This window comes from Hemitrygon akajei, chromosome 23 (assembly GCF_048418815.1).
Source record: "Hemitrygon akajei chromosome 23, sHemAka1.3, whole genome shotgun sequence".
Lineage (NCBI taxonomy): Eukaryota > Metazoa > Chordata > Chondrichthyes > Myliobatiformes > Dasyatidae > Hemitrygon > Hemitrygon akajei.
The window spans coordinates 7,475,873-7,502,710 of NC_133146.1; the positions used below are offsets into that span (position 1 = coordinate 7,475,873).

The window sequence follows — 26,838 nt, forward strand, 5'->3', positions numbered from 1 at the left end:
CGGCGCACACAGCGCACACGTGCTTTGCCGGCGGCGTCCGGTCGGCGCTGGGGGAGGAATAGCGGGGACGGACATGGTGGAGAGGCCGAGATGACGGCCCGAGGAACGGCTAGCCGCTTCTTGCAGAGTGTTCTGCAGAACGGTGTGGGCAGGTACATCTGCCAGCTGAAGAGGCTCAGCATCGTCTTCAGCGCGAGTGCTGCAGGCAGCAGAGGGGTCAGGTCAGTAGGCCGCGTCCCTTCAGGATTTCCAACACCTCCCACACAATGAAGGTCAACTGTCTGTTTCTCTACAGACACTGCCCTTGCCTTCTGCGTACCTGCAGCGTTTTGTGTGTCGCCCCTTCTCTTCCCTGCTTATTCGCTTGCCTGTATAAATGTTATATGCTCATATTATTGTATGAGCTCCTATCACAGGTGGGTGGGGGGAGAAATATGTCTTGCACATCTCCTTTAAACTTTCCTCATTTCATCTTAAGTATATGCTTAAGGTGTGTAAAAAGGGCCTGAAGGATCATTGGGGACCTGAGTCACCCCAACCACAAACTGTTCCAGCTGCTACCATCCGGGAAACGGTACCGCAGCGTAAAAGCCAGGACCAACGGGCTCCGGGACAGCTTCTTCCACCAGGCCATCATGAATTTATCAGTCTGCTGACACAACTGTATTTCTATTTTATATTGACTATCCTGTTGCACATACTGTTTATTTTAAATTAATACAATCGCACATTTAGACGGAGACGTAACGTAAAGATTTTTACTCATGTCTATGAAGGATATAAGTAATAAAGTCAATTCAATTCAATATGCTCTCTAGTACTTGACATTTTCACCCTGAGGAAAAAGACTATCATATTAGTGTGAGACCCGTGGAAGGGGCTCGGCCCAAAATGTCGACTGTTTACTCTTTTTTTTCCCATAGATGCTGTCTGGCCTGCTGAGTTCTAACATTTTATATGTGTTGCTATCATATTAACCCACGTTTGGGCCATGTTCTAAACCTTTCTTATCCTTTTCAAATGTTTTTTAAATTTAATTGTACCCAATTTTTATGCCAGCTTGTTCAATATGCCTACCACCTTCTATATTGAAAATTACATTTGCCTTACAGAAGGCAGGAAGTAGTCATGTTTAACTTTTCACCACCTCAGTTAAATCTCTTAATTTTTGACTCCTCTATCCAGAGGAAAGGACAGTGACCAGCCATGGGTGATTTTATAAGGCCTTCCCTCAGTATCCTTTACAGGAGTTAAAAACAGTCCCACTCTGTCCAGTCTCTCCTTATACAGTACTGTGCAAAAGTCTTAGACACATGTTTACAGTGGCGCTAGAAAGTTTGTGAACCCTATAGAATTTTCTCTATTTCTGCACAAATAGACCTAAAAGGTGATCAAATCTTCATGCAAGTCCTAAAGCTAGAGAACTCACAAAAATTATACTTTTTCATTTATTTATTAATTATTCATTATTTATATGTATTTGTTGGAAAAAGTATGTGAACCTTTGCTTTCACTAACTGGTGTGACCCCCTTGTACAGCAATAACTTCAAACTTTCCAGTACTTGTTGATCAGTCCCTCACATTGGTTTGGAGGAATTTTAGGCCGTTACTCCTGACAAAACTGCTTCAACTCTTGGATGTTGGTGGGCTTCCTTGCATGAACTACTTGCTTCAGGTCTTTCCACAATATTTCTATTGGGTTAAGGTCAGGACTTTGACTCGGCCATTTCAAAACACGGATTTTCTTTTTAAACCATTCTGTTGTTGATTTACCCTTGTCATTTGGATCATTGTCTTGTTGCATTATCCGACTTCTATCAAGCTTCAGGTGACAGACTGCTACCCTGACATTCTCCTGTAAAATGTCATTATATAATTTTGAGTTCATTGTTCCCTCAGTGACTGCAAGCTGTCCAGGTCCCAAGGCAGCAAATCAGCCCTAAACCATGATGCTTCTTCCACCATGCTTCACAGTTGGAATGAGGTTTTGGTGTTGGTGTGCAGTGCCCCTTTTCCTCCAAACATAGCAGTGTGCATTTCTGCCAAAAAGTTCAATTTTTGTCTCATCTGTCTACAGAACATTGTGGAACATCTAGATGGTCTTTTGCAAACTTGAGAAGTGCAGCAATTTTTTTTTGGCGAGCAGTGGTTTCCTTCCATGAACACCATTCTTGTTTGGTGTTTTTCTTGTAGTGGACACATGAACAGAGACTTTAGCAAGTTCTAGAGATTTCTGTAGTTAAATGAGCTCGGGCACACTTCCGTGATAACTTAGCAATAAAGTGCGCTTTGTACAGTATTGCATGTGCAAGGCTTATTTTGGATCTGCAATCAGTACTTAACTTTTGGCACAACGAGGGTCACACCAGTTACTGAAAGAAAAGGTTCACATACTTTGTCCAATAAATACATGTAATATTGGATCATTATTTAATTTGGTTCTCTACATCTAGTTTTAAAATTTGTGTGAAAATCTGATCAGATTTAGGTCATTTGCAAAAATAGAGAAAATTCTACAGGGTTCTCAAACTTTCTAGAACCACTATAGCTAGAGTGCGAAAGATATTTTTACAGTACTGTAGTAATTTCATGTATTGTGACAACATGCAAGTCTCTTTCTTATGAAGTGTGTCACACATTTCAGAACATCCCAGAGTTCTGTACAATGCTTTTGAGCATCTTCCCTCCCTCTTAAGCTTCACCTCAGGGTCCAGGATAACTTTCTACTTCAGTTCTTTATGCTGCATACTGGCTGATGTTTGACCAACAGGCTCTGCCAAAGGTGATGCAGCTAGTGTAATGGGTAAGCATAGAAAACCTGCAGCACAATACAGGCCGTTTGGCCCACAATGTTGTGCCAAACATGTCCATATCCTAGAAATAACTAGGCTTACCCATAACCCTCTATTTTTCTGAGTCTCTTAAAAGACCCTATCATATCCACCTCCACCACCGTTGTCAGCAGCCTATTCCATGCACTCACCACTCTCTGGGTAAAAAAACCTAACCCCTATCATCTCCTCTGTACCTTAAACCTGTGTCCTCTTGAAGCAACCATTCTAACCTTGGGGGAAAAAGCCTCTGACAATCCACACGATCAGTGCCTCTCTTCATCTTATACACCTCTATCAGGTCACCTCTCATCCTCCATCGCTCCAAGGAGAAAAGGCTAAGTTCACTCAAGGCATGCTCCCCAATCCAGGCAACATCCTTGTAAATCTCCTCTGCACCCTTTCGATGGCTTCCACATCCTTCCTGTAGTGAGGCGACCAGAACTGAGCACAGTACTCCAAGTGGGGTCTGACCAGGGTCCTATATAGCTGCAACATTACCTCTCGGCTCCTAAATTCAATTCCACGATTGATGAAGGCCAATGCACTGTATGCCTTCTTAACCACAGAGTCAACCTGCGTAGCTGCTTTGAGTGTCCTATGGATTTGGACCCCAAGATCCCTCTAATCCTCCACACTGTCAAGAGTTTTACCATTAATACAGGTCCACAATCCCTTATCCAAAATTCTTGGGGCCAGTTGCGTTTCGGAATTCAGAATTTTTCTGACTTCATAAAATTGATAATTGATAATTAACCTGTCTCCGTGTGAGTGGGCTCTAGGACCCAGGGGAGGTCCGGACCTATGCACATCCTCCTGTATACTTTAAATAATCTCTAGATTACTTATAAAACCCAGTACAATGTAAATGCTATGTAAATAGTTGTTGTACTGTACTGTTTAGGGAATAATGACGAAAAAATGTCTGTACATGCTCAAACATCAAGTGCTGGAGAGAGAACTTCTGGTTTTTCCTGATCCGCGCTCTTTTACAAATATTATTACAGTTTATTTATAGAGTAATATACCAATAAATGAAATAGTGGGATAATTATAGACCATAAATACACTAGTACATTTTATTTCCAACAAAAACATTCAATAAAACATAAAAATATACAGCTTCAAACGAACAATCAAACATGTGGTAAATAACTTATTGGAATAAATGTAGAACGTAAATAGGACATATACAGGTTCAGACTAAGCTAAATACGTACAGGTACCTCTAGTTAAGTTGCATTACATCTGGCAAACAAAGCTAAATACTCTACAGCATACAAGTCAAACTCAAGGCCCGCGGTGGAATTATCTTTGGCCCGCGAGATAATATCTAATTACTATTAAAGCTGGCCCCAGTAATCGAAGCGCCTATGGCGTATGATATGGCTAATGCTGAGTTTATTCAGGTACCAGGTTTTCAGGGTTTTTAGTGTTTATTCGGCAGTCTTCTTCATAAGAGACGGAATTTGTAAAGTGAAACACTTTGTAGTTATAGCAGAGACTGAGACACATGAGAGCAGGCTGAAAAAACGGAGGCAACGAAAGCTGCGTTCGCACGCGTCCGACTGATCCGGCCCGCATGAAGCTGCATTTTGCTCAATCCGGCCCGTGACCTAAAATGAGTTTGACACCCCTGCTCTACAGGTACTTGATGGGCCAGGAACAGGATTCTCAAGTTGAAGCAGCACTACGACACAGTGTTTTTAAAGACTTTTTCAAGTGTCATCTGTCTCATTAACGTAGGTTTATGTCTAAGCAATCTCTTTAACTGAGTAAACTGCCATAATCTCTTGCTCACTGATAAATGCACATTGTTCAAGACCAGCAATGAACTGATCATACATTTTCACCATATCATCTTTGGTGATTTTTTTCACCTGTGCTCACTATGTCATCATCATCACTACTATCTTCATGTTTATCTGTATTTAACACCATTTCAGCAATTTCCCCATCACTCAAGGAATGCACAACGGGTGCATCATTGTCAATGTTCAGCATTTCTTTGACGTCAGCTTCCTCTAACTTATTTACACTTTCATTCGATAACATTTTAGCGTAGGTTATGAGGTTTGATATCATCATCTTCTCATTGGTGACACAAAATCCTTATTTACAGACACACCACGATCAAGCTTCTGCAATAACTCCACTTTCTGCGTTATTGATAATGATAGATGCTTCCTTCTCTTTTTTTCATTGTTACCCATAGGGGTATCTGCAGCTCTTTTTGACATTTTCACAGTGAAATTAAACACAAAGTCAACAGTAAACACAAAATATCAGCGAACGGCAAAAGCACATATAACCAGTACGAGTGCTGAGCCACAACTGATGTCTGGCGGCCTCTGCTAGTACTGCCACATCACACCCGAGTGACGTCAGCTGTTGGCGAAAAAAACTTCGGTTTTCGGATTTCAGGATTTCAGATGAGGGATTGTGGACCTGTACTATATTCTGCCATCATACTTGACCTACCAAAATGAACCACTTCACACTTAACTGGGTTGAACTCCATCTGCCACTTCTCAGCCCAGTTTTGCATCTGATCAATGTCCCGCTGTAACCTCTGACAGCCCTCCACAATATCCACAACATCCCCAACCTTTGTGTCATCAGGAAACTTACTAACCCATCCCTCCACTTCCTCATCCAGGTCATTTATAAAAATCACAATGAGTAAGGGTCGCAGAACAGATCCCTGAGGCACTCCACTGGTGACCGACCTCCATGCAGCATATGACCTGTCTACAACCACTCTTTACCTTCTATAGGCAAGCCAGTTCTGGATCTTCAAAGCAATGTCCCCTTGGATCCCATGCCTCCTTACTTTCTCAGTAAGCCTTCAGTGGGGTACCTTATCAAGTACCTTGCTGAAATCCATTTACACTACATCTACTGCTCTTCCTTCATCAATGTGTTTAGTCACATCCTCAAAAAATTAAATCAGGCTCGTAAGCCATGACCTGCCCTTGACAAAGCCATGCTGACTATTCCTAATCATATTATACCCCTCCAAATGTTCAGGATCTTCAACTTACCAACCACTGAAGTAAGACTCACTGGTCTATAATTTCCTGGGCTATCTCTACTCACTTTCTTGAATAAAGGAACAACATCGGCAACCCTCCAATCCTCCCATCCCCATTTATGATTCAAAGATCATCGCCAGAGGTTCAGTAATCTCCTCCCTCACCTCCCATGGTAGCCTGGGCTACACCTCATCTGGTCCCGACTTATCCAACTTGATGCTTTCCAAAAGCTCTAGTACATCCTCTTTCTTAATGTACATGCTCAAGCTTTTCTGTCTGCTGCAAGTCATCACTACAATCACCAATATCCTTTTTCATAGTGAATACTGAAGTAAAGTATTCATTAAGTACCTCTGCTATTTCCTCCAGTTCCATACACACTTTCCCACTGTCACACTTGATAGCTCTATTCTTTCCTGTCTTATCCTCTTGCTCTTCACATACTTGTAGAATGCCTTGGGGTTTTCCTTAATCCTGCCTGCCAATGCCTTCTCATGGCCCCTTCTGGCTCTCCTAATTTCCTTTTTAAGCTCCTTCCTGTTATCCTTATAATCTTCTAGATCTCTAACATTATCTAGCTCTCTGAACCTTCTGTAAGATTTATTACTGCCTTTGTACACCATGGTTCCTGTACCCGACCATAACTTCCCTGTCTCATTGGAATGTACCTATGCAGAACTCCACACAAGTATCCTCTGAACATTTGCCACATTTCTTTCGTACTTTTCCCTGAGAACATCTGTTCCCAATTTAAGCTTCCAGTTTCCTGCCTGATAGCCTCATAATTCCCCTTACTCCAATTAAACGCTTTTAAACACTATCTCTGATCAATAGTGCCACGCCCCTACCTCTTTTGCCTCCTTTCTGAAACATCTAAAACCCGGCACTTGAAGTAACCATTCCTGTCCCTGAGCCACCTAAGTCTCTGTAATGGCCACCACATCATAGCTCCAAGTACTGATCCACTTTGTTCACAATACTCCTTGCATTAAAATAGACACATCTCAAACCGTCCATCTGAGTGCGTCCCTTCTCTATCACCTGCCTATCCTCCTCCACACACTGCCTCCAAGCTTTCTCTATTTGTGAGCCAACCACCTCTTCCCCAGTCTCTTCAGTTCAGTTCCCACCCCACAACAGTTCTAGTTTAAACTCTCCCCAGCAGCCTTAGCAAACTTCCCCGCCAGGATATTGGTCCCCCTTGGTATTCAAGTGCAACCCATCCTTTTTGTACAGGTCACACCTGCCCCCTGCTCCAATCCCTCAGCCACACATTTATCCTCCACCTCATTCTGTTTCTATGCTCACTGTCACGTGGCACAGGCAGTAATCCTGAGATTACTACCTTTGCAGTCCTGCTTCTCAACTTCCTTCCTATCTCCCTGTAGTCTTTTTTCAGGACCTCTTCCCTTTTCCTACCTATGTCATTGGTACCAATATGTACCATGACCTCTGGCTGTTCTCCCTCCCACTGCAGGATATCTTGGACACGATCTGAAACATCCCAGACCCTGGCACCTGGGAGGCAAACTACCATCCGAATTTCTTTCCTGCATCCATAGAATCGCCTGTCTGACCCCCTAACTATAGAGTCCCCTATCACTACTGCCTTCCTCTTCCCTTCCCTATCCTTCTGAGCTACAGGGCCAGACTCTGTACCAGAGGCACGGCCACTGTTGCTTCCCCCAGGTAGGCTGTCTCCTCCAACAGTACTCTAACAGCAGTACTTATTGTCAAATGGTACTCTCTAGTACCTGACTCTTCCTCCTCCTCCTCCTGACTGTGACCCACTTGGCTGTCTCCCGTGGCCCCGGTGTGACCACCTGCCTGTAACTCCTCTCTATCAACTCCTCGGTCTCTCTGACCAGACGAAGGTCATTGAGCTGCATCTCCAGTTCCCTAATGAGTCCCTTACGAGCTGCAGCTCGACACACCTGGTGCAGATGTGGCTGTCTGGGAGGCTGGGAGACTCCAGGACCTCCCACATCTGACACCGAGCACAGAACACCTGTGGTATAGGAGGATGCGCCAATAACACTGGGTTTCTGAGTGCTGATGATTAGTTGGCTATTATTATGCTGAATACTCCTTTTTCATTTTAATCAGTGGTTGACTAGGTACCTCTGATGTTCCAGTTTTTCCCAAGGATGTTTGTGAGCTTCCTGCAGATGTTTCCTCTGTCCATCTGGTGATCTGTCACCATGGTGTTTGGAATAAAATGATCGTTTTAAAAATTAGTGCCAGCCATGCATGTAGTTAGTGCATCACTTTACAGTAATCATTGATCCAGGGTCAATTCCTGCTGCTGTTTATAAGGAGTTTGAAAGTTCTCCCTGTGACTGTGTGGGTTTCCTCCTACATTTTAAAGATGCACTGTTAGGTTAGTGAGTTGTGGGCATGCTCTGTTGGCACCAGAATCATGGCGACACCACATTTCATTGTGTTTTGAAGTACATGTAACAAACAAAGCTAATCTGTATAAAGAGTGAGGTGGTACCCATTGGAACGAACCTGATGTAATTCGATGCAGCTGATGTTGGTCTGGTAGAGGATGTGAATATTGGTTTGTTGATGGATTTGAGGATTTAACGGAGACATCTCTGCAGTACTTTAACTTCTGCTCAAGGTAGAGCTCGACTCAAGCGTGCACATAAAGGCAAGGACCACTGCGGTCTGATAACCAGTGAGCATTACGCCGGGTTTCAGGTCTCCATCAACAACATTTTATTCAGACAGTCAAAGACTGTGCTGTTATATTGTGTGGTAATGAATTGTGTTTGTCTTTGGGAGATGGCACCTGAATTATTGTAATTAGTCTGTGTTTTCAAGGCTCTTATGGACTTCCATTCTGTACAAAGGGTAAACATGGTGGAGCATTTTCAGTTTGAGATGTTAGGTGTAAAACCCAACTCCGTATCACTGAACAAGTTGATCATTTGGAGCTTGGGCTTGGGCCATGTGCATACGCAAGCGTTACCTACTTATCGTAGATCCGTGTCCAGAGCAAAGGTGGCATAGGTTGAGCAGTTTCCTACTTGTCGGGTAGACTAGCATCACTCCAACAGGAAGCTCCTTTTTGTAGTAGGGTGTTGGGGAAAAGATTGAGAAAGGTGTTGGGGCGACGACATGACCTTGTTCTGAAACTAGTGTGTCCAACTGGGCTGATTGTTTAAGATTAAGCTTTGCTTACCAGTGTATAACAGACTTGGGAGTGTGGGAGGAGACAAATTTCCATGGGCAGTTGGATTTGAGAACTTTATTTCACAATCCCAGTGGAATGAAGAAGTCGAAGTATTCTGAGGTTAAGAGACCATGTGTGATGGCTGATGCTTCTTCGAGCTTTTCCTTTAGAGTTGAGGCATGGTAGTGATCATGTCCTTTGTTCTAGACAGACAGAATCCATGGCATGCTTCAGGAAACAGACCTTTGACCACTGGGAAGAGGCAGCTGAGTAGCTTCTCCCTGTGGCCGAGAAAAGGGAGACTCTAGAGCAGGGGTTCCCATTAACCAAGGAGTCCGTGGCAATAAAACATCACAAACTGATGCAGGATCTCAGTGGGTCAAGTTGCATCTGTGGCGGGATGGGGTAGAAATTTTCACCATTACAGCAGCAGGACTGAGGCCACTGTAGTCAGTGTAAAGAGCCAAGGGGAGGCAAGGGTTGGTTAAATGTACAGGTTGACCAAAGAGGGAGGGAGGGTAATGGGCAGGTGAAGCCGGACAGGGAGGAGAAAGTGAGGGGGAGGGAATCTCTTTGAAACCTATCGAATATTGAAAGGCCTAGAGTGGATTTGGAGAGGATGCTTCCTATAGTGGTGGAGTCTAGGACCAGAAGGCTGGTGGGTGGTGAATCTCTGGAATTCATCGCCACAGATGGCTGAGGAGGGAATGGGCTCTTGTTTAGTAAGGGCATCAAGGTTTACAGGGAGAATGGGGTTTAGCGATGATGGAATGGTGGTTCAGACTCAGAGGTCCGGATGGCCTAATTCTCCTCTTATCATTCTTGGGCCTGTGGTTCCAACAAGCTGGAGATATGATTTTGAATTATTGAATGAAGTTCTTCCTCATCAAGTTTCTGAACTTCATTGTCAATACTCTCTGCAAGCAGGTGCTGACTACTTCCCTGTCCTCGATTCACCTCTATTTCTTGGCTGACAGCAAGTGGTCCCTTGTGTGCTTGAGCCATGGCGGTGCGGCTGAATCCTTGCATGTCGTGGTTACCTTCTGAAGATTCTGCAATCTTTCTACACAGATTCCCATTGAACCTTGGCCCTCAGGTGTTTTGTAGTATTGTTTCTTTTCCCTTGAGGTACGGTAGACTTTCCAATCTCAGCATGCCTTGCACTAATAAGTTATTGGATTTCCAGGTCATTTTCTTAGAATTAATCCTGGTGATCGCAGTGGATTTCAGTACAGTCAAGGACACTGCAGGTCTACGGTGTTTGAGTGATATCAGGTTGTGAGACATTTTCTGTGAAGAGCTCTCTTCATGCAGGCTGATATCTTGCAGCGGCACCTCTGTATCTAAAGAATTTTTGAAGATTAGCTTTATTTGTCATGAGTATTGAAACATACTCTGAAATGTCATTTGTGTTTAAAAACCAACACAGCCCGAGGGGCAGCCCACGAGTGTCGCCATGCTTCCAACTTACTAATGCTAACTTGTATATTTTCAAAATATGAGAAAGAAAGGGAAGAACCAGATGAAAACCCCAGGGTCACAGTGAACATGTACAAGCTCATACAGACAGCAGTGGGAGATGAACCAGAATCGCTGAAGCTACACTACCGTGCTGCTCTGTTCTTCTATCCCTCTTTGTTTCTACTTCAATACTTCTAACGTATCTCCATGTTCTTTGGTCTCTTGCAGAGAATACGTTGAAGAAGGCGTGGTAGATTTTGCACGGCAGAATCCTGGGATTGTCGTCTACGTCACTCCAAAGAAATGCCATGTTCCTAAGTTGGTTGCAGAATACTGTGAGTTGCTGGAGCATTGCTCCAAATCCCAAGTACATCGCAAATGGGGTATAGTTTATTTTCCAAGGAGGGACATTAGAAAAACAGGATACATTCCTGTTCAACTTGTGTTCGGTAACCTAAGTAAATGTTGGATTAACTAGTCTGCCAATTTGGATCTTGGCCCCTAGATTAAGCCATTTCACACCCTTTTCTTTGCTTCCTTTTAACTGTAGGGTTTTTCAGATAAACACAGAACAAAGGAGGCCATTTGGCTCATTGTGACTGTACTAACTATTTGTAAGCAGCTGTCAATTACTTCAACTGCCTTGTACATTCCCCACTTCCTTTCATCTTTTCAACTGTTCATCGATTTCCCCCTTTATGCATGCCAAAAGGACAATGTTACAATAATCATGGGGGATTTCAATATGCAGGTAGGTTGGGAAAATCAGGTTGGTGCTGGATCCCAAGAGGGAGAATTACTAGACTGCTTATGAGATGGCTTTTTAGAGCAGCAAATGGTTGAGCCCACTAGAGGATCAGCTATTCTGGACTAGGTGTTGTGCAATGAACCAGAATCGATTAGAGAGCTTAAAGTAAAAGAAACTTTAGGGGCAAATCCATGGGTAATATGGTTAAATTCACCCTGAAATTTGTGAAGGAGAAGCTAAAGTCAGATGTATCAGTATTACAGTGGAGTAAAAGGAGTTACAGAGGCACGAGAGAAGAGCTGCCAAAACTGATTCAGAAAGAACACTGGCAGGGATGACGGCAGAGCAACAATGGTTGGAATTTTGGGAAGCAATTTGGAAAGCACAGGATATATACGCGTCAAAGAGGAAGAATTATTCTAAAAGGAAAATGATACAACTGTGGCTAACAAGCAAAGTCAAAGCTAACATAAAAGCCAAAGAAAGGGCATTTAATAGAACAAAAATTAGTGGGAAGTTAAAGGTTTGGAAAGCTTGTGGAAAAAAAACAACCAACAGAAGGCAACTGAAAAAAGTCATTGAAAAGGAAAAGATGGAATACAAAAGTAAGCTAGCCAATAATATTAAAGAGGGTACCAAAAGTTTCTTCATATACATAAAGTGAAAAAGAGAGGCGAGTGGGTATTGGATCGCTGGAAAACAATACTGGAGAGATAGTAATGGGGACAAGGAAATGGCAAACGAACTGAATAAGTGTTGTGCATCAGTCTTCACTGTGGAATACACTAGCAGTATGCTGGAAGTTCAAGTGTATTGGGGTCAGAAGTGTGAAAATTGCCATTAATAGGGAGAAGGTTCTTGGGAAAGAGGTCTGAAGGTAGATAAGTCACTTGGAGCAGATGGTGAACACCCCAGGGTTCTGAAGAGGTGGCTGAAGAGATTGTGGAGGCATTCGTAATGATCTTTCAAGAATCACCAGGTTTTTAAATGGTTTCGGAAGACTGGAAAATTGCAAATGCCACTCCTCTTCAAGAAGAGAGAGGCAGAAGAAAGGAAATTACAGGCCAGTTAGTCAAATGTCAGTGGTTGGGAAGATGTTGGAATCAATTGTTAAAGATGAGGTTTCAGGGTACTTGGAAGCACATGATAAAATAGGCAGTAGTTAGCATGGTTTCCTCAAGGGAAACTCTTGCCTGACAAATCTGTTGGAATTCTTTGAAGGAATAATAAGCAGGATAGAGAAAGGAAAATCGATTGATGATGTGCACTTGAATTTTTAGAAAGCCTTTAAAAAGATGCCACACATGAGGCTGCTTAATAAGTTACAGGAAAGATTCTAACATGGATAAAGCAGTGCTGACTAGCAGGAGGGAAAGAGTAAGAATAAAGGGAGCCTTTTCTGGCTGGCTGCCGGTGACTAGTGATGTTCCACGGGGGTCTGCGTTAGGACAGGTGACTAGTGGTGTTCCACGGGGGTCTGCGTTAGGACCGGTGACTAGTGGTGTTCCACGGGGGTCTGTGTTAGGACCGGGACCGGTGTCTAGTGGTGTTCCACGGGGGTCTGTGTTAGGAAAACTTCTTTTTACATTCTATGTTAATGACTTGGATGGTGGAATTGATGGCTTTGTCACAAAGTTTGCAGACAATCTGAAGATAGGTGGAGGGGCAGGTAGTTTTGAGGAAGTAGAGAGGCTACAGAAGGACTTAGACAAATTAGGAGAATGGGCAAAGAAATGGCAGGTGGAATACAGTGCCAGGAAGTATATGGTCATGCACTTTGGTAGAAGAAATGAAAGGGTTGACTGCTTTCTAAATGGAGAGAAAATCCAGAAATCTGAGGTGCAGAGGGGCTTGGGAGTCCCTGTGCAGTATCCCCAAAAAGTTAATTTTCTGGTTGAGTCAGTGGTGGGAAAGGCAAATGAGATATTAGCATTCATTTCCAAGAGGGCTAGAATACAACTGCAGGGATATAATGTTGATAATTTATAAAGCACTGGTGAGGGGTCACTTGAAGTAGTAGGAGCACTTTTGGGCCCCTTATCTAAAAAAAGGTGTGCTGGCATTGGAGAAGGCTCAAAGGTGGTTCATGAAGATTATTCCGGGATTGAAAGGTTCGTCATGTAAGGAGCATTTGATGGCTCTTGGCCTGTGCTCACTGGAATTCAGAAGAGATGGGGATGACCTAATTGAAATCTATTAATTGAAAGGTCTCAACAGAGTGGATGTGGAGGGATGTTTCGTATGGCGGGTGAGTCTAAGACCTGAGGACACGTAGAAGGGCATCCTTTTAGAATGGAGGTCAGGAGGAATGTGTTTAGTCAGTGAGTGGTGAATCTGGAATCCGTCATCACAACAGAGTGGATGTGGAGACCATGAGTTCGGGTATATTTAAGGCAGAGGCTGATAGGTTCTTGATCAGTCAGGGCATAAAGGGATACGCTCTTGTAAATATTTACTGTCTATACCTTATGTATAGGTGATGTAAGTAAGCTTGTATAGTTTTGTAAAAAAAAAAGAGAAGTTAGGATATTGGAGCTGAGAGAGAAAATAAATTAGTCATGAAATGGCAGAACAGACTCAATGGGCCAAATGTCCTAATTCTGATCCTATATCTTAATATCTTATGGACTTATCAGGTTGTTACTTATAATCCTCTCCATTCTTTCAGGAGCGTATAGCAGGGCACTACTTTGAAGTTTATCTTATCTTGCCGCTGATTCTATAGATAATTGTTCTCAATCTGTCCTCTACCAGTCACTCATTTAGTAACCCCAGTTTTTAACAATACTTCAGTGCCTTTAGGTTTAAGTGTTGCTAGAACTGGGATTTAGGGCGAGGCAGACGGTGAATGGTAGCATGGTGGTTAGTGCACTGCTTTATAGTGCCAGCAATCATGGATCAGAGTTCAATTCCCACTGCTGTCTGTAGGGAGTTTCTATGTTCTCCCTGTGATCACGTGGGTTTCCTCTGGTTTTCTCCCATATTTCAAAGGTGTACAGTTAGGGTTACTGAGTTGATGGTATGCTATGTTGGCGTCAGAAACGTGGCTACAGTTATGGTCTGGCTGCACAATCCTAGCTGATTTGGTTTGACGCAGAGGACAAATTTCAATGTACATGTGACAAATAAAACTACTCCCCACACCCCATTTCATTTGGTTGTATCTATGTGCAACCGCTTGTCGTAGCCAAGGGGGGAGGGTGGGTAATGGGGACAAGCTCCCACTACCTATTAAATTATCCCAATGGTGTGCATCTCAAATAACCTGACAGCCAAGTTGAGTTCACATATGGGTTAGCTGCAAAGCCCAGCAAAACTGTTTCTGACAGGGAAAGGGTCAAAGGCAGGATACTGGTGCCTTAAAGCAAGTCATTTTGGGCAGATGGGGCTCGTCAGCCATGGTTGGTAGCTCATCTGGGAGAAAGTCTCTAAGACCTCTGATCTCAAACCTCTGCCACTTTGCAGCTATACTTACTCATGAGGAAAGCTCCGGGAGTAAACCCCGAGGAAAAATCCAGAGCTGGAGTCCCTAGGGCAGTTGTACATTGAGTTCAACGCAGACTGGCAACTCCTGTAATGCCACTGGTGCCAAACTGTATCGGTCGGTCTCTGCCATTCCTTTGGACTCCTCAGCTGCATGGAGAGGGGGTCAGCCTACTCCCCATACTGCCCTGGCCTGTGTATAACAGCTAGGATGCAGCATCCATGGTCGAGCCCGACCAGTGGAGGGCCTGTGAAAATATAGTCGGGCAGCAATAAACTTGAACTCAATAGGTTACATCAATAATCAAACCTCTGGAGCTGTGCCCACAGAAAGCAAGTAGCAGCTGTGAAAGGAGGTATTGCACAAGCAAATGACCCAAAATACTAACCACAGCCACCACTTACTCTATCCACACTGCACCAGAATACAGTGGTTTTCAGTTAAATCAGTAAAATTTGGCCCAAATAAGCGGCTGCCCAATTAACCGAAATTTCATTGAAATAATTAAAAAGTATAACCATTTACCAGACATATTATGTGCTTGTGTAACGTAATGTAGTTAAATGAAATAGAGAACACAGAACACTACCAATACCTCTGTAGTACTCTCAAACTATGTATTAGTTCCAAATAGTTCTCAACAGAGGAAAACATCCAATGAATGCTGCCGTTTGGGTCAGTAGGATGATGTTTTTGGTTAGTGTCAAATCTTTCCGTGACACCTTGGCAAATTTTTTAAAGTCAAAATGATCAAAAATCACTGCTTTATGAATCAGTGTTTGTCAGACCAAATAGATAACATAACCTAAGCGCACACAACTGGTGCTACTTAAAAACTGTTCGCTTGTAAGCACATTGTAGTGTCTAACGACTACACAAGTGCATGCAAGTGACGCTATTTAGATATTGTTCAGTGGCCATCTCTGTCCCAATTAAGTGGCATACAGTCCCAAATAAATAAAGGGAATCCAGGTTACTTTCTTGATTAGTTTTTGTTCAAGAGTTGTCCTGATTAACCAATGGCTCAATTAACTGGAACCCACTGTATGTGTGTCCTGGATTGGCCTATACAGTCACCTGAGGACCCACCAATAGACATTCCCTTAGCAGAACTTCATACTCAACTTGTGTGAATGCACCACATCAATCCATATAACCTATCAATAATTAAACATCAAAATTTCCCTTTCAAACATTGGATTGTTTGTCAGTTTTTTGTTTATAAATAGTTTTTCATTAAGTCTATTGTATTTCTTTATTTTCACGCAAATTCCTACAGGAAAATGAATTGCAACCTAGGAGATGTACTTCAATAATGTATTTATTTTGATTTTGATCATTGATACCAGGAACAGCCTATTCCCCTCAGAGATCAGATTTCTGCATGGTCCAACTAGACTTCCCTTGATAATTCCACATTAATTTAGTTTGAACGAGATTCTGCAGATGTTAGAAACCCAGAGCAACACACACACAAAAAACTGGAGAAACTCAGCAGGTCAGATAGCACCTATGGAGAAGAGTAAACAATGTTTTAAGTTGAGACCCTTCATCAGGACTCTTAGTCAAAATCTATAGTAACTTTTATGTCTTTGCATTGTACTGCTACAAAACAATAAATTTCATGTCGTACAAGAGCGTTGCAGAGAATGTACACAGTATTCATCCTGAAACTCTTACTCTTCAGACATCCACAAAACAGAAGAAAACCCCCAAAGAATGAATGACAGAAAGATGTTAGAACCCCAAATTCTGACACAGTCTAATACTGTTGGGTGGCCTTTGAAGATTTCTCAAAGAGTAAGGTGAAAGAAAGCCAATTCTTTTTCCTTCTCATCACCCCAAGTCCTATTAAACATTCAACATCAGTGTAATTTCCAGTGTCCAGCACCTCCCTCCAATGTTACAGTCATTTGAGTAACAGAAATTTCCCCTTACTATGTTCATAAATCACCAATTTAAAAACTTGAGGTAAGGAATTAAAATTAATTCTCTCAGATTTTATGAGGGGAAGAGAAGTCAATAAATCTTTTCAACTTTCATTTCCTGATGCTTTAGCAAAGTGGCTTTGTGTCATGGAAAATCACGTGAAATGTTTTGCTGGCATATAAGTTCATTCCTGTACCCCAGGGATCACCTACCTGTACTGTCACTGCCACCAATGCATGCAGTGCAGCCAATGACCACAAGATGGTGCTCAAACTCAGTGGTAAACCCCAATCCTTTTACATGGAATTGTGATGTTCTGTTCAGTCCGTGCTGCTATTTAACGCCACCCAAGCTGTGCCTTAAGCTTGATCAGAGATAGTGTCACAGCCGCAGGGAAGGTGGACGTCATGGAGAGAGAGATTGTCTATGGAGTCTCTGTGGGTGGAGGTTAGGAACAGGAAGGGGTCAATAACTTTACTGGGTGTTTTTTTTTATAGACCACCCAATAGTAACAGGGACATCGAGGAGCAGATAGGGAGACAGATTCTGGAAAGGTGTAATAATAACAGTTGTTGTGATGGGAGATTTTAATTTCTCAAAAATCGATTGGCATCTCCCTAGAGCGAGGGGTTTAGATGGGGAGGAGTTTGTTAGGTGTGTTCAGGAAGGTTTCTTGACACAATATGTAGATCAGCCTACAAGAGGAGAGAGAGTCTGTACATGATTTGGTATTGGGAAATGAACCTGGTCAGTTGTCAGATCTCTCAGTGGGAGAGCATTTTGGAGATAGTGATCATAATTCTATCTCCTTTACAATAGCATTGGAGAGAGATAACAGACAAGTTAGGAAAGCATGTAATTGGAGTAAGGGGAATTATGAGGCTATCAGGCAGGAAATTGGAGGCTTAAATTAGAAACAGATGTTCTTAGGGAAAAGTACGGAAGAAATCTGGCAGATATTCAGGGGATATTTGCATGGAGTTCTGCATAGGTACGTTCCAATGAGACGGAAGTTATGGTAGGGTACAGGAACCGTGGTGTGCAAAAGCTGTAATAAATCTAGTCAAGAAGAAAAGAAAAGCTTACAAACGGTTGAGAGAGCTAGGTAATGTTAGAGATCTAGAAAATTATAAGGCTACTAGGAAGGAGTTTAAGGAGGAAATTAGGAGAGCCAGAAGGAGCCATGAGAAGGCCTTGGTTGGCAGGATTAAGGAAAACCCCAAGGCATTCAACAAGTATGCGAAGAGCAAGAGGATAAGACGTGAAAGAATAGGACCTATCAAATGTGACAGTGGGAAAGTGTGTATGGAACCGCAGGAAATAGCAGAGGTACTTAATGAATACTTTACTTCAGTATTCAGTATAGAAAAGGATCTTGGTGATTGTAATGATGACTTGCAGCAGACTGAAAAGCTTGACATGTAGGTATTAAGAAAGAGGATGTGCTGGAGCTTTTGGAAAGCATCAGGTTGGATAAGTCACTGGGACCGGACGAAATGTACCCCAGGCTACTGTGGGAGGTGAGGGAGGAGATTGCTGAGCCTCTGGCGATGCTCTTCGCGTCATCAATGAGGACGGGAGAGGTTCTGGAGGATTGGAGGGCTGCGGATGTTGTTCCTTTATTCAGGAAAGGGAGTAGAGATAGCCCAGGAAATTATAGACCAGTGAGTCTTACCTCAGTGGTTGGTAAGTTGATGGAGAAGATCCTGAGAGTCAGGACTTATGAGCATTTGGAGAGGTATAATATGATTAGTAGTTGTCAGCATGGCTTTCTAAAGGGTCTGTTGTGCCTTACGAGCCTGATTGAATTTTTTGAGGATGTGACTAAACACATTGCTGAAGGAGCAGCAGTAGATGTAGTGTATATAGATTTCAGCAAGGCATTTGATAAGGTACCCTTTGCAAGGCTTATTGAGAAAGTAAGGAGGCATGGGATCCAAGGGGATGTTGCTTTGTGGATCCAGAACTGGCTTGCCCACAGAAGGCAAAGTGTGGTTGTAGACGGGTCATACTCTGCATGAAGTGCCTCAGGGATCTGTTCTGGGATCCTTAGTCTTTGTAATTTTTATAAATGACCTGGATGAGGAAGTGGAGGGATGGGTTAGTAAGTTTGCTGATGAAACAAAGGTTGGAGATGTTGTGGATAGTGTGGATAGTCAGAGATTACAGCGGGACATTGATAGGATGCAAAACTGGGCTGAGAAGTGGCAGATGGAGTTCAACCCAGGTAAGTGTGAAGTGGTTCATTTTGGTAGGTCAAATATGATAGCAGAATATAGTATTAAGACTCTTGGCAATGTGGAGGATCAGAGGGATCTTGGGGTCTGAATCCATAGGACGCTCAAAGCAGCTGTGCAGGTTGACTCTGTGGTTAAGAAGGCATACGGCGTATTGGCCTTCATTAATCGTGGAATTCAATTTAGAAGCCGAGAGGTAATGTTGCACCTATATAGGACCCTGGTCAGACCTCACTTGGAGTACTGTGCTCAGTTCTGGTTGCCTCACTACAGGAAGGATGTGGAAGCCATAGAATGGGTGCAGAAAAAAATTTACAAGGATGTTGCCTGGATTGGGGAGCATGCCTTATGAAAACAGGTTGAGTGAACTCAGCCTTTTCTCCTTGGAGTGACAGAGGATGAGAGGTGATCTGATAGAGGTATATAAGATGATGAGAGGCATTGATTGTGTGGATAGTCAGAGGCTTTTTCCCAGGGCTAAAATGGTTGCCACAAGAGGACTCAGGTTTAAGGTGCTAGGGCGTAGGTACAGAGGAGGTGTCAGGGGTAAGTTTTTTATGCAGAGAGTGTTGAGTGCGTGGAATGGGCTGCTGGTAACGGTGGTGGAGGCGGATATGATAGGGTCTTTTAAGGGACTTTTGGATAGGTACATGAAGCTTAGAAAAATAGAGGGCTATGGGTAAGCCTAGTAATTTCTACGGCAGGGATGTGTTCGGCACAACTTTGTGGGCTGAAGAGCCTGTATTGTTCTGAAGGTTTTCTATGTTTCTATGTTAAGCCAATGTTTCTGACTTATTCCACCATATCTATGAACCACTCTTTAATCTCTTAAATATTAAACTACCTTTCTTCATTCAGCTGACATGAAAACAGGTGTAGAATGACATTTCTAAAAGAGCTGTCATGTGATTGAGATGTTAAAATATTGCTCTTTTGATATTCCCGTGTAAGAGCCTATGGATTGAGTTTGCAGTGAGCAGTAATACTACACCCAATGTTTATCCTTCATCAACTAGGTTATCAGCTTGCTGTGTGCAAATTGATTGTGTTTCCCACGTTGTACCTGTAACCACACTTGAAACGCAATCAAAAACAGAATGCCAGAACAGCTCATGGGTCAAAAAGCACCTGGAGGCAAAAGTAATTTTGGGTTAACACTTGCAATCAGGATATCAACTTGTACATTTTGCCTCCACAGATGCTGCTTGACCTACTGGGTGTTGTAGCATCGGCAGCACGGTAGTGTAGCAGTTAGCACGATAGCTTTATAGCACCGGTGCTCGGGGTTCAATTCCCATTGCAGTCTGTAAGGAATTTGTATGTTCTCCCCAACCACATGATCTCCTCCCACATCCCAAAGACATATGGGTTAGGGTTAGTGAGTTCTGGTATGCTATGCTGATACTAGAAGCATAGTGACGCTTAACAGGCTACCCCCAGCACATCACAAACAATGACACAAGCAACGTATCTCACGATGTTTTGTTGTTTGTGTGTGAAAATAAAGCTAATCTTTACCTTTTCAGCATTCTGTGTTTTTTTCCAGATCTACTGTCTGTTTAGTTAACATAGTTTTTATTTCAGGACTGATGCTGAGTCTCCCCTGAAACAGCGATCATCCCTCTGCCTCTGCTCAACCTGCTGAATTCCCCCAGCCTTTTGTTTAGTTGCTTTAAACTCCTGCACCTGGATCAGTAGTGCCAGTGCTAATCCACTGACTCCATTAAAGAGCAGGGCTGGCATTATGCTACCTTTTTTATTCCAGGCTCTCTGTTTTCATGGCCTTACCACACAATCATCTTGCAACCTGCAGTGCCATTTAATCAGTTTTGAATGTGTATGATGGGCTGGCCTTTGTTAGAGTTAATGTTGCAGCTCTGTAAAACCACACTTGGAATATTGTGTTCAGATCTTGTCGTCTCATAGGAAGGATAAAGATGTGCAAACTTTGAAGGGGTTCAGAGGAGATTTACTAGGATGCTGCCTGGATTAGAAAGCATGTCTTATGAACAAAGGCTGGACATACTAGTGCTTTTCTCTTGGAGCGATGGAAATGAGAGGTGATATGATAGAACTGTACAAGACTATGAGAGACATAGATAGAGTGAACAGCCAGCCCCTTTTCCCAGCTACCACCAGAGGACATTAGTAAGCTGAGTACCGAAAGGTTTAGTGAAGATGTCAGAAGTAGATTTTTTTTACGCCGAGAGCAGTAGATGGTTAGATTTCACTGTCGGAGTGGTAATACAAGCTGATATAATGGGGATATTTTAAAGACTTTTACATAGTCATATGATGTAAGATAAATGGAGGGTTAAGGGTTATGTAGGAGGGAAAGATTAGATTGATGAATGGAACAGGTTTATATAGGTTGGCCAAAAGGCCCACCCGTCCTATTGTCTAATGTCAGAGTGTGGGTTTGCCACTAGGTATTCTTGGTGATTTGTTTCCTTGCCTCAGTCAGTCACTCCAAATTGAAGATGACTTGCTTCCACTCTGGTTCTCTGGGTTTTTAAAGGACTGAAGAGCCAAAGGTGGGATCTGAAAATGTAGGCAGGAGTTGCGTCCTCCATCTCAACAATCTTATGGTAGCAGTTATACCTTATATGTCTTATGTCTAATATGTCTTATTTTATCATCATGGGCTTGGGGTTTCTCACATCAGTGGGTGTGTTTGCTCACATCTGCTATCGGCGCTTGACAACTCTTAGTTCCTTAACTCCTTCATCAGAGATTACCAGGCAAAGGTTAACTCTTAGTAATCTCTGATGAAGGAGTTAACAATATAACATAAGCTCAGTACAGGCCCTTTGGCCTGCAATGTTGTGCCAACCTTTTAACCGACTCTGTAGTTCTAGTTCTGGAAAAGGATGCTGATGTTGGCTTCCCAGTCCAGCCAGTGGACTTGGAGTACTTCTGTCGATTCTGCTTTGACCTAGATGGTTGCTGTAGATTATCCAAATCTCAGCAGCATGAAGGAGAGCAGGAATCATTGCTTAGTGCTTTGAGGTGTTTGTCCTGATATTTGAACACTCTTCTCAGACAGCCAAAGGCTGTGTGTTAGCACTGAAGGCATTGGTGAATTTCATGATCAATGTCAGCCTTTGCTGAAGGATGGTTCCTGAGGTGTGAGAAGTGGTCCATGTTTCCCAGGGTCGAGTCATCGTGTTTGGCAGGGAGCAGTGTGTTTGTTGATGGAGGTACTTAACAGGGAAGTTGGGTACAAGGTCCATCTTTCCTCGTGCTCCACTGAACAAGTCAGTAATAACTCTGAGACTCAGTGTCTGAGCACGTAAGCCTCGTCACAGCAATGCAACTGCATACCAGAGGTGGGGTTTTCTGAGTTCTGGAGTGGAGGTAATACAGTGTTTCTAATTTGTAAGCTGGAGGCGGGAGAGAGCAATGCAGCTAGACAGAATGAGGAATGTCAGGGTGTCGCTGTGTTCTTATTTATCACCACCCTGCATGGAATTGGGTCCTTCGTGGACCCATTGGTTTTCTCTGGTCAGACATTGCTGTTTAAATTGTGAATGTTAGGAGAGTGATATACACGTACATTATGCCTCATACCCTCTGGACAACCCAAGAAGTTTTATGTCTTGCACTGTACTGCTTCTGCTAAACAACATATTTCAATGCTAATAACAATTCTGAAGACCTAGTCAAATATTTTTAAAGAACTGCATTTCCACTCAGTGGCCACTTCATTTGGTGCATCTGTAGACCTCATTAATTCAAAGATCATGTCAGCCAATCATGTGGCAGCAACTCAATGCATAAAAGCAGGTAGTCATGTTCAGCAGGTTCAGTTGTTGTTCAGACCAAACATCAGAACAGGGAAGAAGTGTGATCACAGTTAAATGATTGCTGGTGCCAGACAGGGTGGTTTGAGTGCCTCAGAAGCTGCTGACCACCTGGGACCTTCACACACAACCGTTTACAGAGAATGGTGTGAAATGCCAAACAGATGTCCAATGAGCAATAGTTCTGTGGGTGAAGATGCCTGTTGATGAGAGAGGTCAGGGAGAATGGCTAAACTAGTTCAAGTTGCCAGGAAAGTAACAGTAACTTAAATAACCACACGTTATAGCAGTGGTGTGCAGAAATGCATCTCTGAACACACATGTCGAACCTGGAAGTGGATGGGCTACAACAGCAGAAGACCTCACCGGGTTCCAGTCCTGTACCCAATAATGACCACTGAATGAAAATTGCACCTTGCCTGGTCAATATTTATCTCTCTCTCTAACCTCTAGTTGTTTGGAGGTTATCATTTTTGGTGTTTGGGGAAACTTGCTGTGTGCCATAACTGCCATTTTCACCAGGAGGTGGCAGTGACAGTTCTACAAAAAAAACTCCAGTGTCTGCAAGGCAATTTGAGCATTGTGAAAGGACTACTGAAAAATGCAATTTTAATTTCTTTTAACTCAGCAAAAGTCACAGAGAATTACAGCACAGAAAAAGGCCCTTTGGCCCATCTAATCCATGCTGAAACCATTTAAACTGCCTACTCCTAACAGCCTGCATTAGGACCATAGCCCTCCATATCCCTACTACCCACATACTTCTCTTAAACGTTAAATCAAGCTCACATGCTCCACTTGTGCCAGCAGCTCGTTCCACACTCTCACAACCCTCTGAGTGAAGAAGTTTCCCCTCGTGTTCCCTTTAAACTTCTCACCTTTCACCCTCAAGCAACGACCTCTAGTTGTGGTCCCACCAAACCCCATCCGGAAAAGGCCTGCTTGCATTTACCCCATCTATACCCCTCATAATTTTGTATACCTCTATCGTACCTCCTCTTAATCTTCAGCATTCTAAAGAATACAGTCCTAACCTATTCAATCTTTCCCTATAAACCAAGGTCCTCCAAACCTGGCAACATCCTTGTAAATTTTCTCTGCACTCTTTCAACCTTGTTTACATCTTTCCTTTAGGTAGGTGACCAAAACTGCACACAGTACTCCAAATAAGGTCTTATCAACATCTTGTACAACTTCAACATAACATCCCAGCTCCTGTACTCAATACATTGATTTATGAAGGCCAATATACCAAAAGCTTTCTTTATGACCCTATCTACCCATGACTCCACTTTCAACAAATTAAGTACCTGTATTCCCAGATTCCTTTGTTCTACCACACTCTTCAGTGCCCTACCCCGTGTCCTAGCTGTGTAATACTTATCCTGGTTGGTCCTATCGAATTGCAAAACCTTGCACTTGGCTGCATTAAATTCCATCTGCTATTTTTCAGCCCATTTTTCTAGCTGATGCAGGACCCTCTACAAGCCATGGTCGCCTTCCTCTCTATCCACTACACCCGCAATCTTGGTGTCATGTGCAGTTTTGCTGATTCAGCTAACCACATTATCATCCGGATCACTGATACAGATGACAAACAACAAAGGACCCAGCACCGATCCCTGCGGCACACCACTAATCACAGGTCTCCAGTCAGAGAGGCAACCCTCTACTACCATTCTGGCTTCTCCCATAAAGCCAATGTCTAATCTAATTTACCACCTCATCCTGAATGCCAAGCGACTGAACCTTCTAGATCAGTCTCTCATGTGGGAACTTGTCAAATGCCTTGCTACAGTCCATGTAGACAACATCTACTGACTTGCCTTCTTCCTCTTTACTGGTAACTTCTTTGAAAATACTCTTAAGATGGGTTAGGCATGACCTACCACACACAAAGCCATGCTGACTATCCTTAATCAGTCCATGTCTATCCAAATACTTACACATCCGGTCCCTTAGAATACCTTCCAATAACTCTCCCACAACTGATGTCAGACTCACTGGCCTATAATTTCCTGCTTTCTGCTTAGAACCTTTTTTAAACAGCTGAACAACATTGGCTATCCTCCAGTCTTCTGGTACCTGTCCTGTCACTAAAGATGTTTTAAATACCTTTGCTAGGGCCCCCGCACTTTCTGTACTTGCCTCCCATAGGGTCCGAGGGAACACATTGTCAAGCCCTGGGAATTTATCCACACTGATTTTCCTTAGAGTAGCAAACAGCTCCTCCTCTGTAATCTGTATAGGGTCCATGAAGTTGATGCCGCTTTGCCTGACTTCCATAGACTTCCATCTGTCCCCCAGATAAATACAGATGCAAAGAATGCATTTAAGATCTCTCCCATCTATTTTGGCTTCACACATGGATTACCATTCTGGTCTTCCAGAGGATCTATTTTGTCCCTAACAATCCTTTTGCTCTTTACATGTAGAATCCCTTAGGATTCTTCTTCAGCTTGTCTACTAGAGCAACTTCATGCCTTCTTTTAGCCTTCCTGATTTCTTTCTGAAGTGTTCTCTTGCATTTCTTATACTCCATAAGCACCTCATTTGTTCCTACTTGCCTATACCTGCTATGTACCTCCTTTTGTTTCTCTTAAACAGGGCCTCAATATTGAAAAACAAGTTTTCCTACATTTGTTATCTTTACCCTGTATTCTGACAGGCCCATGCAAGCTTTGTACTCTCAACATTTTATTTTTGAAGACTTCCCAATTACTAAGTACACCTTTACCAGAAAATAGCCTGTTCCAATCCACACTTGGCAGTTCATTTCTGATACTATCAAAATAGGTCTTTCTCCAGTTTAGAATTTCAACCCGTGGACTAGACCTATCTTTCTGCATGTTTACTCTGAAACTGATGGCATTGTGGTCACTGGATGTAAAGTGTTCTTCTACATAAACTTGTCACCTGCCCTGTCTCCTTCCCTAATAGCAGATCCAGTATCTCTCACTCTCTCTACGTTCTGATTAAGGAAACTTTCTTGAACACGTTTGACACTCTTTCCCAACCAGTCAATATGTGGAAAGTTAAAATCACCTACTATAACAAACTTATGTTTCTTGCCACTGTCTGCGATCTCTTTACAAATTTGTTCCTCTAAATCCTCAGGACTGCTGGGTGGCCTGTAATACAGCCCCATTAACATGGTCATACCCTTCTTATTTCTCAGTCCCACTCATAAAGCCTCGCTAATCGAGTTCTCCAGTCTGTCCTGATGGAGCAGTGCCGTAACATTTTCACTGACTAATAACACCACCCCTCCTTCTCTGTCACGTCTAAAGCACGAAACACAGGGTTGCCAGTCCTGCAACCAAGTCTCACTAGTGGCTACAACATCATAATTCCAGATGTTGATCCATGCCCTGAGCTCATCCATCTTTCCTGTGATACTTCTTGCATGGGAATGTACACAGCTCAGGGCACTAGTCACACAGTGCTCAACCTTTTGATTCCTGACTTTGTCTGTGCTCTTGCCAACATCTACTTCCACAACCTTTCTACTAACTGTTCTGGCACTCTGGGTTCCCCCCCCGCCCCCCCGCATCCCCCACAAGTCTAGTTTAAACCCCACTATGCAGCATTAACAAATCGTCCCTTCTGTATATATCCCACCTTCCCTGGAAGAGCCCAATGATCCAACAATCTTATACCCTCCCTACTACACCAACTCTTTAACCACGCATTAAACTGTATAATCTTCCTAGTTCTGGCCTCACTAGCACGTAGCTTGGGTAATAATCCTGAGATCACAACCCTGGAGGTCCTGCCTTTTAACTTAGCATCTAACTCCCTTTGCAAAACCTCGTCACTCATCCTACCCATGTCACTGGTACCTACAGGGATCACAACTTCAGACTGTTCACCCCCCCCCCCCCCCACAAGAATGCTGAGGACTCAATCTGAGATGTCCTGGACCCTGGCACCTGGGAGGCAACATACCATTCTGGAATCTTGTTCTCACCCATAGAACCTCCTGTCCATTCCTGAGTAGGAATAGCTGAGTAGGCTACGGTCAATTATGGATAACTCTGAACATCCTCTACATAGCACCATCCAGAGACAGAGAAGCAGTTTCAGCGACAGGTTACTATCGATGCAATGCTCCTCAGACAGGATGAA

At 43.1% G+C, this 26,838-nt stretch overlaps 1 protein-coding gene across 1 annotated transcript in view; it reads left to right on the top strand.

The window, feature by feature from the left end:
- Position 1: 1 nt before the first annotated feature.
- Positions 2 to 26,838, top strand: part of mrpl43 (mitochondrial ribosomal protein L43) — a 38,656-nt gene continuing 11,819 nt past the window's right edge. The window contains exons 1-2 of the mRNA XM_073026892.1: positions 2 to 221; positions 10,738 to 10,844. Coding sequence (XP_072882993.1) covers positions 91 to 221; positions 10,738 to 10,844 — 238 coding nt within the window. The 5' untranslated portion in view covers positions 2 to 90. The remainder of the gene's footprint in view (positions 222 to 10,737; positions 10,845 to 26,838) is intronic.